The sequence below is a fragment of the Dama dama genome, chromosome X, assembly GCF_033118175.1.
Source record: "Dama dama isolate Ldn47 chromosome X, ASM3311817v1, whole genome shotgun sequence".
In the NCBI taxonomy this organism is placed as follows: domain Eukaryota; kingdom Metazoa; phylum Chordata; class Mammalia; order Artiodactyla; family Cervidae; genus Dama; species Dama dama.
This window is the reverse complement of record NC_083714.1, coordinates 61,074,468-61,089,971: the sequence shown is the minus strand read 5'-3', so window position 1 is coordinate 61,089,971 and position 15,504 is coordinate 61,074,468. Positions and strand designations below refer to the sequence as shown.

General features: G+C 37.1%; 1 protein-coding gene across 4 annotated transcripts in view; it reads right to left on the bottom strand.

Annotated features, from left to right (window-relative positions):
* The window catches only part of CENPI (centromere protein I), a 57,066-nt gene that overhangs the window by 35,962 nt on the left and 5,600 nt on the right, over positions 1–15,504 (bottom strand). For 3 of the 4 annotated variants that reach the window (XM_061137281.1, XM_061137284.1, XM_061137282.1), the window contains exons 4-8: positions 13,164–13,282; positions 12,775–12,882; positions 1,707–1,755; positions 1,403–1,449; positions 57–146 (exon numbers count right to left, since the gene is read on the bottom strand). In XM_061137281.1, coding sequence (XP_060993264.1) covers positions 57–146; positions 1,403–1,449; positions 1,707–1,755; positions 12,775–12,882; positions 13,164–13,282 — 413 coding nt within the window. The remainder of the gene's footprint in view (positions 1–56; positions 147–1,402; positions 1,450–1,706; positions 1,756–12,774; positions 12,883–13,163; positions 13,283–15,504) is intronic. The other variant, XM_061137283.1, reaches the window with a different exon arrangement.

The following is a 15,504-nucleotide window of genomic DNA, read 5'->3' as shown; positions in this document are numbered from 1 at the left end:
TACTCAAAATAACATATTTCTATCCAAATAAGACTTATCACTCCTTAATCCCTTACCTTCTTTCTCATAGGCAAAGATACAGAAATCAAAGTAGGAACAAAGAATTTATACAGTGACAACAAAGCCTGGAGATGAGGCTGCATTCCCTGAAATAAAATAAAGAGTTTAAATTCTGTGGCCAATAAGAAAAAAAAAGTAACAATAAAATAAAAAGATTAAATGTATATTCAGATCCTAATTTTATTATGTGATATAGCTATAGGAAGATGCTATAGAGAATCTAGGAATAGAAACTCAAACATTTAAATCAACTATCATAAAGCAACCGTCGCCGACTTGCCATGTTCTCTTTTATGATCTTTTCCCATATTTTACTTCTTCCCTATATTTTCTCTCTTCTCTGACTGATTAACATAAAATAAAATTAAAGTTAGACAAAATCATTATTATTACTATCCTCAGAGAGCTACCAGGAAATACTGCATGCACTCAAAGAACCGAAACAGGAAGCTATAAAACAAGAAAGTGAAAGTGGTAGTCGCCTAGTCTTGTCTGACTCTTTGTGAATCCACGGACTATAGCCCACCAGGCTCCTCTGTCCATGGGATTTCCCAGGCAAGAATATTAGAGTGGGTTGCCATTCTCTTCTCTGGGGGATCTTCCCAACCCAGGGATCAAACCCAGGTCTGCATTGCAGGTAGATTCTTTACCATGTGACCTACCAGGGGAGCCCCTAATAAAACAAAAACAATCACTGAATTGTAAATACCAACAGGAAACCTCATACTGGAGAAGCACAAATGTGCACATGTGTTTGTGTTTTTCATGAAAACTGAATGCCTCTATGTAGGTCATGCAGGCTTCGATAATTAGGCATAGGCACCACAACTTCCTACGGTTTTATACCCAAAGCTTCTGTTACCTGGCAGGTATAGTGGAAATAACAAGACAAGAGGGCTGTAAGGACAAGAGATAATAGTCAGGAAATATACTGAAGTTTAAGCATCCAGAGAAGAATGCTGTCCTAGATCACAGCCACAGAATAAATAAGCTAGTCACTTTAATAAAATAGTCATTTTTTATTACTCCCTAACACTTAATTTCCAGCCATACCAACCCAATTCCATAAACAGTTGCTGCTATTTGATATCTACCCAGCTTTTGCTCATGCTGTTCCCTGCCATGAGTGCCCTTCTTTTCCTTCCTGGCCTAGTTAAATTCTACTCACCATCATCATTCCTCCCTTGACCCCAGTCTAATTCTGATTTTTATTTTGTTGACTAAGCTTCCCAGGCAATAAGTTTCTTGAAGATAATGATGCATTCGGTTTTACATCCCCAAAGCCTAGCTCCATACCTAGCACAGAGTACACTAGCCAGTTTTAGGTCTTTTCAGTACTCACCATTTTGGCCTGAAGATCAAGCAGTTTTCTCACACGAAATGGTTTGACTAGTGAAGGTAAAGAAAAGAAGTACTAAGTTTGTGGTTCAGAATAAAAAGAAACATTGTCCATGTAGCTTCTCCTTACAACACATTAAGAATATAACTACCCTGCTCAGTTAAACCATTCAGCAGATGCTCTTAGGTAAAAGTACTAAAAAACAATTCCCACGAAACCTAATGTTAATAATTAAAACTTTATAAAGGCCAATACAAATGCTAATTCCACAGAGTGAATGTAATACAATTGGAATGAAAATACTCACCATTCTCTTTTTTGGTAAGTAAATATAACAAATGGCAGACATAAGGGCACTGTCAAAATATAAAAATTAAAAGAAAAAATGACAATATATCTTGAAGAGAGCAACAATGCATTTTCCTTAAATGTCAATCTACACTGATTAGGAAAAAAGGCTTCAGGACTTGATTAAACAATAGTTTTAATTAGCATGTCTTTATGCTATTTTGGGGTTTCCCTAGTAGCTCAGCTGGTAAAGAATCCACCTACAAGGCGGGAGACCTGGGTTCGAACCCTGGGTTGGGAAGATCCCATGGAGAAGGGAAAGGCTACCCACTCCAGTATTCTGGCCTGGAGAATTCCATGGACTGTATAGTTCATGGGGTCACAAAGAGCTGGACATGACTGAGCGACTTTCACTTACTCACTCACTCTATTTTTAAAGTTATTTTTGTAATACAACAATGCAGACAACTTGAAAACCAGAAACAGATTCTTCTGCCTAACGAAAATTCATGCATGTGTACATGCTAAGTCACCTTAGTCATGCCTGACTCTTTGTGACCCTCTGGACTGTAGCCTGCCAGGCTCCTCTGTCCATGGGATTCTCCAGGCAAGAATACTGGAGTGGATTGCCAATTCCTTCTAGTAGTCCACAGCTATTAAGATACAAACTTAAAATTTTATCCTGATTTCCCACTTAAAAGTATTTTCCCATGTTACTTGGTCTTCAAAATGATCATTTTCAATGATCTTAATATTCTAGTGAATATACCAGAATTTAATTAGCCATTTAGCCTTCAGCCTGGCAAAACAGCACACACTCAATTAATTTGAACTTGAAGTACTGAAGGATTGGTTCCTTATACCACATCATTTTGAGTGACCACTTGTTGAAGTTTTATTCTAGATTAGAGGTCAGCAAACTGACCTCTAATAAGTGAAATAGTTCACTTATTTTCAAATCAAGTTTTACTGGAACACAACTGCACTAACTCATTTATGTATTAGCCATGGTTGTTTTCCTGCTACAACAGCAGAGTTGAGCAGTTGTGACACAAACTGAGTGGCCTGCAAAGCCTAAAATATTTACTTCCTTTTCTTTATAGGAAATTTGCTGTTACTTGTTGTAGAAGAAAACAGAGGAGAGTATCTTCATGACCAGAGAGTAGCAGTTCATTTTTTCCATTAAAAAAATGATAACCATAAAATAAAACATAAAAGAAAAACCCCCAATAAATCAGAGTTCATGAAATTAAGAATATCTGTTTATCAGACAAGAAAACAATATTCTATTGCAGGGATGGGTAAACAACAACCTGTGGATCAAATTCAGCCCACTGCTCATCACCGTGAATAGTTTTTGTGGAACACAGCCATTTGTTTGTTTGTAGCTGAGTTTGCACTGCACCAGCAGAGTGAGTACTTGTGACAAAGACAGTATGACGATCAAACCTAAATATTTACTACTTGGCCCTTTAAGAAAAAAATTGCCAATACCTGCTTTAGAATATAGGAAATTGAAAAAGTAAAAGTAAAATTGAAAAATTAAAGGGGTGACAGAGGATGAGATGATTGGATAGCATCACTGACTCAATGGACATGAGTTTGAGCAAACTCTGGGAGATAGTGAAGGACAGGGAAGTCTTGCGCACTGCAGTCATTAGGATCACAAAGAGTCAGACACGACTTAGTGACTGAATAATAACAAATTATTAAATGGGACTAGAGAAGTAGCAAAACCCAAGATTTTTTTAAACAAAGTTATATTTTGGTAGTTATGACTCTAAACTTTAAAGTACAGAATTCCATATTGCCACTCCTCTACTTAGAAATTAGTTGATAAAGACTGAACATACTTGTAAGAAGTGTGAATTTAGATATAGGATCTTCTTTTTTATTTAAGGGAAGAATACATATGATGACCAAATCTGCCATATTCTACACAAAATATAGTAACTTTCTGTAAAAAAAAAAAAACTCACTGCCTCACATCCCTGAACCACTGAAAGCTGAAATGAACCACTTAAAGTGTTAGTCACTCAGTCATGTCCGACTCTTTGCAATCCTATGGACTGTAGCCCACCAGGCTCCTCTGTCCTTGGGATTCTCCAGGCAAGAATACTGGAGTGGGTTGCCATTTCCTTCTCCAGGGGATCTCCCCAACCCAGGGATGGAACCCAGACCTTCTGCATTGCAGAGATTCTTTACCACCTGAGCGACACAGGGAATGCTGTGAACCTTAGCAATACTATTTATCATGTTGGGTATAAAATGAGTGTCACCCTAAGCTCCAGTATTCTATCTGACACTGTCCTTTAATCACATCTAGAAAGGAAAAATTCATGTGCATCTGAGACTTTACAATTGCTGTGCTGACAAATAGTTAGCCACCGCATCTCAGTCACTACAGTCAGGCGCCCATCAAGTTGTGACTTTTTGTTTTTACTTTTTGGCTGCACCACATGACATATGGGATCCTAATTCTTGATCAATGATTGAACCCACACATCTTGCAGTGGAGTCTTAACCAGTGGACCACAAGGGAACTCCCAAGTTGTAACTTTTTTTTAATGCTTTTTATAGCTAGGATCCTTATTTCTTCTGGGTGATACTTATACAAATGTGTTCAGTTTATAAAAATTGATTGAACTGATTACATATAATAGAAGTAATTTGGTGTATGTATGTGTGCTAAGTCACTTCAGTCATGTCCAACTCTTTATGACCCTATGTACTGTAGCCCTCTAGGCTCCTGTGCCCATGGGATTCTCCAGGCAAAAATACTGGAGTAGGTTGCCATGCCATCCTACAGGAGATCTTCCCAACCCAGGGATTGAGCCCACGTCTCTTTTGTCTCCTACATTGGCAGGCAGGCTCTTTACCACTGGTCCCACTTGGGATACTTCAATAAACATTTTTAAAGAGAGGAAAAAGGAAAAAAAGGAAGCCCCCTTCTCACCTGCCATGCTGAGCAAGAAACTCTTTAGTCAGCATCATGAAAACTACTCAAGCATATTGAAATTATTTGACAAACATTTATGAATAGATCCTATTCATTCATTCATGAAAGAAGTATTTATTAAGCAGTAGATAAAACAGACAAAAAGACCTGCTCTTATGAAGTTTACAATACTAGATATTTTGGTTATAAAAGGCTCAGTCCCTGCCTGAAAGAACTCCTAAATACGTACCCAAAAGAATTCTAAGCAGGGACTTGAACAGACACTTGGATGCCAATGTTCATTGCAACATTATTCATGTTAACCAAAAGGTAGAAACAATCCAAAAGTTCATCAACAGATAATGGTATATACATACAGTAGAATATCATTCAGTCATAAAAACAAAGTTCTGATATATGCTATAACATGAATGAACCTTGAAGACATGTTAAGTGAAAGAAGCCAGACACAAAAGAACAAATACTGGATTATTCCACTTATTTAAGGTACCTAGAATAGGCAAAGCATTATGCTTTCAAGTAAAAAGTAAAGTAAGTTAAAAGAAGCCAGTCAAAAATGACCCCACCCTACATGATTCCATTTATGTGAAATGTCCATAATAGGCAAATCTCTAAAAACACAAAATATATTAGGAGTCGCTTGCATGCATTCACGCAAAGTCATTTCAGTCATGTCCAACTCTTTGCAACCCCATCGACGTAGCCTGCCAGGCTCCTTTGACTATGGGGATTCTCCAGGCAAGAATACTGGAGTGGGCTGCCATATCACCTTCAGGGAATCTTCCCAACCCAGGGATTGAACCCACATCTCTTATGTCTCCTGCATTGACAGGCAGGTTCTTTACCACTAGCGCCACCTCAAAAGCCCCAGGAGTTGCTTAAGAACCTCTAAATAGAAAGATAGGAGTGATAGCTAAGATGTATGAGTTTTTTTTTAAAGTGTAAGAAGGTCACAATAAAGCAAGCCACATGAATACATTGGTTTCCCAAGGGGTATGAGATTTTTGAAGTGATGAAAATGGTCTACAATTGACTCTGCTCATGGTTGCACATATCTATGAACATACTAAAACCCAGTAGATTTTACTTTGAGTGGACTGTGGTATATAAGTTATATCTCACAAAGCTGCTGTTAAAAAGTATTCCGAGAGAAAAGAAACAACATATTACAGTTAGACTGATTCAACAACAATGGAAAGGAGGTGTCAGTGGAATAATAATGTCAATGTCCTGAGAGAATTTAACTGTCACCCTAGTGTTCTACACACAGCAGAACCAAATTTCTTTTTTTTCCTACATATACCTGTATCTGTTCTTTTTCAAATTCTTTTCCTGATTAGGCAGAACCAATTTTTAAGAACACGGGCACAGTAAAGACATTTTTAGGCAAAGACAGAGTTTACCATCAAAGATTCTACTCTCAAACTGGGGCACTATGACAACCCAGAGGGGTGGAATGGAGTGGGAGGTGGGAAGAAGGCTCAAGAGGGAGGGGACATATGTATATCTATGATCCATGTTGATGTATGGCAGAAATCAACACAATATTGTATTATCCTTCAATTAAAAATTAAAAAAAATTAAAAATAAAAAGATTCTACTGAAAGAATATTCTAGGGATTTCCCCAGTGGTCCAGAGGTTAAGACGCTGCACTTCCACTGCAGTGGGCACAGGTTTAATCCCCTATTGGGGAAGTTCTATATGCTGGGTGGTGCAGCGAAATAAAGAAGAAAAAAACCTAAAGAAAATATTTTCAGACAGAGGAAAATAATCTCGATTAAAGGTCTGAGATGTAAAAACAAATGATGAGCAAAAAAACCTGGCAAATATGTGGGCAAATCAAAACATTAATTGTGAAGAAAATAATAATGTCTACTATGTCTGTATGTGGAGGAGGATGGTGAAGAGTCAGAACTAAAATCAGATAATAGTGTACAATCTGGGAGGGATGTGATCAGAGTTAAAGCATTCTAGGGCCCTGTATCTTTCAAGATGAAGATAAAGATATTGGTTACCTCTAGACTTTAAGAAAAGCCTTAAAGATTTCAACTGAGAAAATTATAAATAGTTATTAATTCATTAAAAAATAAATCCATTACATGATAAATGACATATTTTATGAAAAATAACTATATCTTCCAAACAAAAGAAAAATAGTAAGAAGGATGACTTTTTATATATTTTACATTTTATACTATATATGCATATTAAAATAGGTACAAGAACACCACCACACACAGAGTATGTAATTTCCAACCACGAATGGGGGGAAACCACAATCAATCCAAAATAAGACGGATGAGGAAAAGAATCAGAAAAAAAAGCAGATCATTTAAAAGTTCAAAATAAGAGATCTCAGGGTTTCCCTGGTGGTTCAGTGGTAAAGAATCCACCTGCCAATACAGGAATTCCACTCTTGATCTGGGAAGATTCCACATGCCATGGAGCAACTAAGCCCATGCACCACAACTGTTGAGCCTGTGCTCTAGAGCCTGGGAGCTGCAACTACTGAAGCCTGTGCACCCTAGAGTCTGTGCTGCGCAACAAGAGAAGCCCACATACCACAATTACAGAGTAGCTCCTGTTCCCTGCAACTCTAGAAAAGACTGCAGCAATAAAGACCCAGCAGAGCCCAAAATAATAAAATTTAAAAATAAGGTAGTCCTACTTATTTCTACGATATCAGTAATCACTACAAAGGTAAATAAACTAATTTTCCAGGCAAAAGTGAAAAATCATTAAACAGGATTTAAAAATAAAATCTGTACTATGCTAAGTTGCTTCAGTCATATCCAACTCTTTGCAACCCTACGAACTGTAGCCAGCCAGGCTCCTTTGTCCATGGGATTCTCCAAGCAAGAATGCTGGATCGAGGAAGTGTCTAAGACATGAGGGCAAAGGAAGATTTTTCAAAAAACCAAAAGATAGAAATACACCAAGCAATGTTGTTGCTATTCAGTCACTAAGTCGTATCCGATTCTTTGTGACCCTATGGACTGCAGCACACGAGGCCTCCCTGTCCCTCATTATCTCCCGGAGTTTGCCCAAGTTCATGTCCATACCAAGCAATATACTAGCCAAAATAAAGCATGAGTTGACAATGTCAATATCAAACAAAATGACTAAAACGAAAAGCATTTCTAACAAAATGCTACTCCATGATACAGGTTTGACTCAGCAGGACAATATGAAAACTATAATTGTGCCTTTACCTAGTAATAGACTCAAAATATATAAAGCAAAATTTGACAGAACTTTTAAAGGAAAAACTGACAAGTCTGCCTTCTGAGTGGGAGATTTTCAACATACTTCACTTGGTAATTGACAGATGAGCAGCGATGGCAACAACAAATCCACAGGATACGGAAAATTTCAATTCCAGTAACCTGAATTCCCTTACTCTAGTCTTCAACAACTCACTGCACTGTCACTCTAAATCCTGTCATCACACGTTCCCAGTCCCCCCCTGCAATCTTAAACTCCAATGCCACAACTTCTATCATTCCAATTTTTAATCCTAATACATGTCTTTAATGTCACCAAGGCAACCTGAAACTCAGCTGTTTGTGCTCCCAATCTGCTCTCTTTTGACTTCACCTTCTCCCTTTTCTCTCTAGACTTCCTGATCTATTAGCTCAGTCACTCTTTGTGTCCCACCCTGGAGGAACTACGACCCTTGACATTAGTAACATCACAAATTCATGCTCCCTAAACTTATCTGGGCCTTCAGAACTGTGTCTCTTAATCTATTTCTATTTCCACCAAAAGCTATTTCAAAATGTATACTCTCAAACATAACATTCTATCTTTTCCTCTTCATTTTCAGCAGAAGACCTTGCCTCCTACTTCAGTGAAAATTTGAGGAAAAAAAAAATCACTAAAACCACTGGGCAGGAAATCCCTCAGTCACATCCCTTACTAAGTCACAAATTTATGGACATCAACACCCATATCTCTCTTCCTATTGAAAAGAAATCCCTATAACTTTAACCCTGAAAGTGAAAGTGACAGTCACTCAGTCACGTCCGACTTTTTGCAACCCCTATGGATTGTAGCCCACAGGCTACAGAGGACAGGCTCTTCTGTCCATAAAATTCTCCAGGGAAGAATACTGGAGTGGGTTGCCATTTCCTTCTCCATTAACCCTGATCCCTAGTCTTATTCTGATACCGCTCCTCTATATTCCCATGGAACTCTGTGGATATTATCACAGGATTTATCACACTGTACTTCTCTCTCCTACTACATTTAAAGATCTTCAAGGCTCAGCCTCTTACTAGGTAAATAAGTTACCTTAGCAAAGTTACATAACTTTTCCAAGCCTCAGTTGTCTCATCTCTAAAATGGGAATAGTATTTCCCATAAATCCTGCCTCTAGTCACATGACCCTGGATAATTATTTGACTTCTCTGTGCCTCAAACTCCTCCTCTCTAAAATGGGGATAAAAGTGTATATGTCACAAGGATGTAAAGAGGTTTAAATAAGTTAAAACCACTTCTTATCTGGTGTGTGTTTTACATTTACAACACATTTCAGTTTGGTCTAGCCACATTCCCAGTGCTCATTTAGTCGCATGAGGTTAGTGGATACCATACTGGAGAGCACAAGTATAGAAAATAGTAGGTGCTAAATAAATGTTTATTTTGAAATGAGGTGAACAATAAAAAGAACTTTCAGACCCTCAGAACTAGGAAAAAATACATAGTCTGACATTTCATTTTCTACATCTTAACATCTCTGAAAACAAAACTAATCCTAAAATCAGTATCAGGTGACAATTTTAATGGCAACATTCCATTGTAATGGTTTGAAAGATAATGATGCATCTTAAAACTGATGGCATCTTAGAGTGTGTAAAAGCACTTGGTGCATGGTATATAAGGCTCATATAAGTTAACTATATGAGGCTTATAGTTAACTTATGTGCTAAGTCGATTTGGTTATGTCCGACTCTTTGCAACCTATGGACCACGGTCCACCAGGCTCTTCTGTCCATGGGATTCTCCAGGTAAGAATACTGGAGTGGGTGGCCATGGCCTCCTCCAGGGGATCTTCCCAACCCAAGCATTGAACCCGGATATCTTATGTCTCCTGCATTGGCAGGAGGGTTCTTTACCACTAGCACCATATGGGAAGACCAATAATTAACTTATTCTTAACTCATATTTGTATTTCCAATACTAGCTCAATCAATCTCACATTAGTTAATAAATGTTCACTGAGTGAATTTCTACAGGATGTAACCTCAAACTTTGTACATCTAAAGCCAAACATATTATGTTCCTTTTAAAACTATCTCCTTTTCCACAAATTTCCTTTTATGGTCAAAGGTACCATCATTCTGCATCATGCTGACTTACAAACTCTATCTTTATTTCTTGACCTTTCCCTTAATCCAGTTTAGGTACTAGATTATGTCAATTCTTCCTTTACAGTCTCCTTTAAGATCTGTCCCTTCAATTTTTCATACCCCTTAATCTCTGATAGTGACTCTCAGACTTTTTGGTCTCAAGACTCTTTACATTCTTAAAAATTAGAAGATCCCCAAAAGGTTTTGTTTATCTGGTTTATAGCTGTTGATATTCACCATATTAGAAATTAAAACAAGGAAATTTTTTAATGTTTAGTAACGCATTTAAAAAATAAACTCATTACATTCTAACCATAAATGAAATATTTTATGAAAAATAACTACTTTCCCAAAAAAAGACTTAGCGTGACATAGTTTTACATTTCTACAATCTCTTTAATGTTTCTGACTTAACAGAATACAGATAGATACTCTGCTTATGCATTAAATGTAACAATATATTCTTATGATTGAAGTACATGAAGAAAAGTTAGCCTCATACACATATGTAATTGGAAAAGAAAGAATATTTTAATAGCCTTTTCAAAAAATTGTGGATATTAGTCTTTGATACTTCACCAAAACTATTAAGTGGTAGTCTCTTAGGAAATAGCTGCAATGTGGATTCTGAAATCTTATCAATGAACTCTTTGTACTCTACTCTACTAAAATTCATTGATATATCTTGCATTTTGGATGGCTTTTACCCATACGTAATTTCAAACGAGATCATTTGGAAATTAGTTATACTGATCTCCCAAATGTTGACATATTTCATTATATAATTATTAATATAATTATAATTGCAATCATTATATAATACTAAAAATCACAGTCATTAATATTTTCATTCTCATCAGCAAAGTCTTTTAAGTATTGGGAAGCTGTCAAGTTCACAATGACAAATACAAATTGTTCAAACTTGTCATTTTTGCTTTAAAGCTCAAATTTTACCACTTGCAACAAATAGTGCCAGTTGTTTTCTATGAAATGACCAGCTCACTTTGTTCATTTTTAAGAAAACATCCGCCAAATACCAAGTCTGAATAAACAGTTTATATGTCAGTCATTCTTTGAAGTAAAAATGGTATTCCATGGAAAAAAGTAGCTAGTTTGGCTCACAATTCAATCACACAAAGTTTCTTTCCTCACGACAACTGTTGTGCTTTAATATGCAGAAGGGATTTATTTATACTTCCCATTTCATCAGACAGAATATTAAAGATATGTCTCACAGGTTGAAGTTTAATATAATTAATGAATTAATTTTATTGCTTCATTTGGGACATTATTAAGTAAAACTAGCATTTTTGTTTTTTACTACAGTAAAGAACACAACAAACCCTACTACAGTGCGGACTCACTGCCCTGAGTGGGTCAGCAGTTTTATCCATCATCAGTGCAAATGTCAACACAGTGAAAATAGCTACTAACATCTTGATATTGCTGTAAAGATAATTTTAACCTCTGAGACCTCCTGAAAGTTTCTCAGGAAGCATCAAAGGATCCACAGAGCATATTTGAGAATTGCTAGTTTAGGATATCATCAACATGTCAGTCTCCTAACTAGTCTTCCTGATTCTAGCTTCCATCCTAATTCATAATGTTTGGCATTATTAGATACAACTTCCTACAATGTTGCTTTCAACATGTTCTGTCCTAAATTTTTCAGTGATTTCCCCACTGGATAAAGTTCAAATTCCTTACCATCATATTTAAAGACCTCTACAATTTTTCCACACCCAATTTTTTCAGCCTTACCACCCACCACTGCCTGACATCAATTGTAATTAAGTCAGTCTGATCTATTTAAGGTTTCCTAAACACAATTTACACAGCTCACAACTTTGCTTGAAATATTCCTGTCATATCAAACATTAAATCTCAAATCCTACTCCACCTTCACGGCCCAGTTCAGTGCCCACATACTTTATGACGCTTTTTCTAATCACTCTCGTTTACAGTGTTCTTTTCTTCCTGGAAATATCACAGCAATTATTATCCTCACATTAACACACACTGTCTGATGATAGAACTTACATGTTGTCATTTAACTTTACATGCTTTCCTTAGTCTCCCAAATAGATTACAAACCCCTGGAATATAGAAACTCTCAGCTAATCTTTGAATCTTCTACACTGTCTCATATAATGCAACAAACATAGTCAATTTTTTAAAATGAAATCAATAAATGAATTCCCTCCCCTCCCCAAAGCAAGAGAAGTTCTGTTAAATGAATGGTTCACATGGTCTGTGAACTACTGATGGTCCTTGAAAGACTTCCAGGTGGACAGTAGATTGATTTCTTAGAGTTATTAATGCTTTCAATGGGAATAATTATGCTATTTAATCAAAAACAGTCCACTGGCATCTCATGAAAAGTAATCCTCTTCTTCTCATTAATTCTGATGAGGTTTTCAGTGTTAATCAAGAAACTGTAGAATAAGTGACCCAAAGGACCCTGTTGAAGTGGTTTAAAAGGGAAAAGATGGCAATCATTGCTCTAGATCAGCAAAGAGACTCCAATGTGAACTCAATTCTACCTGTAACAATTATTTCCTTAAAAGAAGATAAAAAGCACATGTGGGGAAATTGTCATTTGTTAATCTCAGAGACAGGTATAACAGTGTTTGTTATGCTACTCATTACACTTTTCTGTTTCATACATTCTAAAATAAGAAAGGAAAGTTGTTTGGTACTTTGAAGCATATATGGTGTGTCGATATACAAGCACATACCACTGATCAATGCATAATGCTATTCAATTTTTACTTACCAGTGCATCATCTTGCAATGAAGCAAAAAAGAAGCCATAGAGCAAGTTAATTTGCTCCTTGTGATCAATGAAGTCAAACATTGCAACCAGCCAACGATAAAAAAGCACCTATTGAGAAACAAAATGCTTATCTTTAGAGAAATATAACTGGCACAAAAGAGCTTAATTCCCCCCTCAGGACTGTTTTAGAAGCTTCTAGCACAAAGGATAATAGACTTTATTTCTCAGTAAAAATTTCTATTTGAACAGAGTTCTTGCATCAAGCTATATTGTTCCAAAACTACAAGCTTTGCACAAAAGGCCACTGCCATTACTTCATAAGTGGCTCTTCCTTGCCAGCCCTTAAGTGGCTCTGAAGGACTTTTCATCAAAGTGTTTAAAAAAATTACCTTGGTGCTACCAGAACACTTGCCAGCACAAAGCCAGGAGACCGCCTTAACCACAGAATCTTCTGATATTAGAGTTACTGGAATCATACACTTGAATATCCGCGTGTTTACAGCACTCCCTAGAAAGTAGACAAAGTCCAAATTAAACTACATTTTAGGGTCTTGATAGTCCCTTCACTGTAATTAACTCTTGGTCCTAAAACTTTCACTTCACATTGAAGGCAATAAAGTAATATTCAATAACTCTTATGGTGAAGGCAATGGCAACCCACTCCAGTACTCTTGCCTGGAAAATCCTATGGGCGGAGGAGCCTGGAAGGCTGCAGTCCATGGGGTCGCAAAGAGTCAGACACGACTGAGCGACTTCACTTTCACTTTTCACTTTCATGCATTGGAGAAGGAAATGGCAACCCACTCCAGCATTCTTGCCTGGAAAATCCCAGGGACGCGGGAGCCTGGTGGGCTGCCATCTATGGGGTTGCACAGAGTCGGACACGACTGAAGCGACTTAGCAGCAGCAGCAGCAATAACTCTTATCATTACAAAGCATAGCTTGAAACAAAAATGTACTTTTAACTTCTAATATAAACTATAAAGCAAATTCTTTGGCTCTAGTATTTCTTTTTTTTGTGTGTACACTAAAGTTTTATTAAAGTATAAAGGAGATAGAGAAAGCTTCTGACATAGACATCGAAGGGGGTAGAAAGAGTACTCCCTTGGTAGTGTTAGCAATGGAGTTATATACTCTCCAATGAATCCAAAGAATGTCTGGAGGTTGTAAAGACCTCACCAGACCTACTCCCATAATTTACATTTTAAGATAACAGAGTTGGCCAGAAGGCTTAATCCAAAGACTGTCCTCAGGCAGGATACATCCTTGTAAAGTCCAGACCCACTCCCATAATTTATGTTTTAAAATAACAGAATTAGCCAGAAGGTTTAATCCAAAGACTGTCCTCAGGCAGGATACATTATTGTTATATAATCCTAAAGAAAGTAGAGGACAAAAAGTAAAAAGTTTGTCCTTTCTTCCTCCTTGAATATTCCAGACCTCTCTCCTTGGGGACCCCTAGACTGGCTCTAATGTTTCTATCTAACAATGGAGGATGAATACAGGATCTCTTCTTGGAAGGATGAAAATGTTTGGACTAAATTAGATAGTAGTGATGACTGCCCAACTCTATGTGCTGTGCTTAGTCACTTAGTCGTGTCTGACTCTTTGCGACCCCATGGACTATACAGCCCATGGAATTCTCCAGGCCAGAATACTGGAGTGAGTAACCATTCCCTTCTCTAGGGGATCTTCTCAACCCAGGGATCAAACCCAGGTCTCCCACATTGCAGGCAGATTCTTTACCTTCTGAGCCACGAAGGAGACCCAAGAATACTGGAGTGGGTAGCCTATCCCATCTCCAGGGGATCTTCCTGACCCAGGAATTGAACCAGGGTCTCCTGCATTGCAGACAGATTACATTGTAGGCAGACCTGGGAAGCCCACCCAATTCCATGGATATGCTAAAAAAACAAATGAACAAAACCAACCCCATATGCTTCAAAAGGGTGAATTTTATGGTATGTGAATTACATCTCAAAAATAGTGTTTTACTCCTAGGAAAATTTCAAGGACTTTTAAAAATGGCATAATAGATTCTGATTTATTTAAATCTACTGTAAGACATCTTACATCAGCTGCTACATTTAAGGACAGATAGATGCATTTGTATTCTCCATCCACACCCCAAAAGTGGAAAGGATACCAGAATGAAACAACTACCCTATTAGCTGGTAGTACTGTCATTCTATATTGGTCCAATCTTTCCATCATTCTCTGGCTTCCATGCTATTCTCCCATCTGCTAATAGAAGTGATGTGACCAGTAGCTTTGTCTTAATATACACCTTATATCAGCTTCTGCTTATTAAGGCTTCAATAATTTTATATATACATATATTATCAATTTCTTTTTGTATTTAAACATTGTTTTATTTGCATTATACTGTGGTAATCAGAACCATTCACTGAAAAACTAGTGTTCTCAACTTTTCATACAAGTAGAAGCCACAATAGTATCTTGGATACATGTGTTTTTAACCAATGTTTTAAAGGCATTACAGTGTGTTAATCACATCCATTCAGTATAACACTGTTCTCAACTTCTCCGAGAGTAGCATTCTCAGAAGCATACAGGTATTTAAACACTGTCTTACATGCACTATAGCATGGTGATCACATCCATTCACTAAGATAACACTGTTCGTAACTTAACCCATAAGTTCTCAGAAACATCTTATACATGTCTTTTCTTTTCCTACAGGTGCAGATCTCTTGTTTTTTTTTCCTT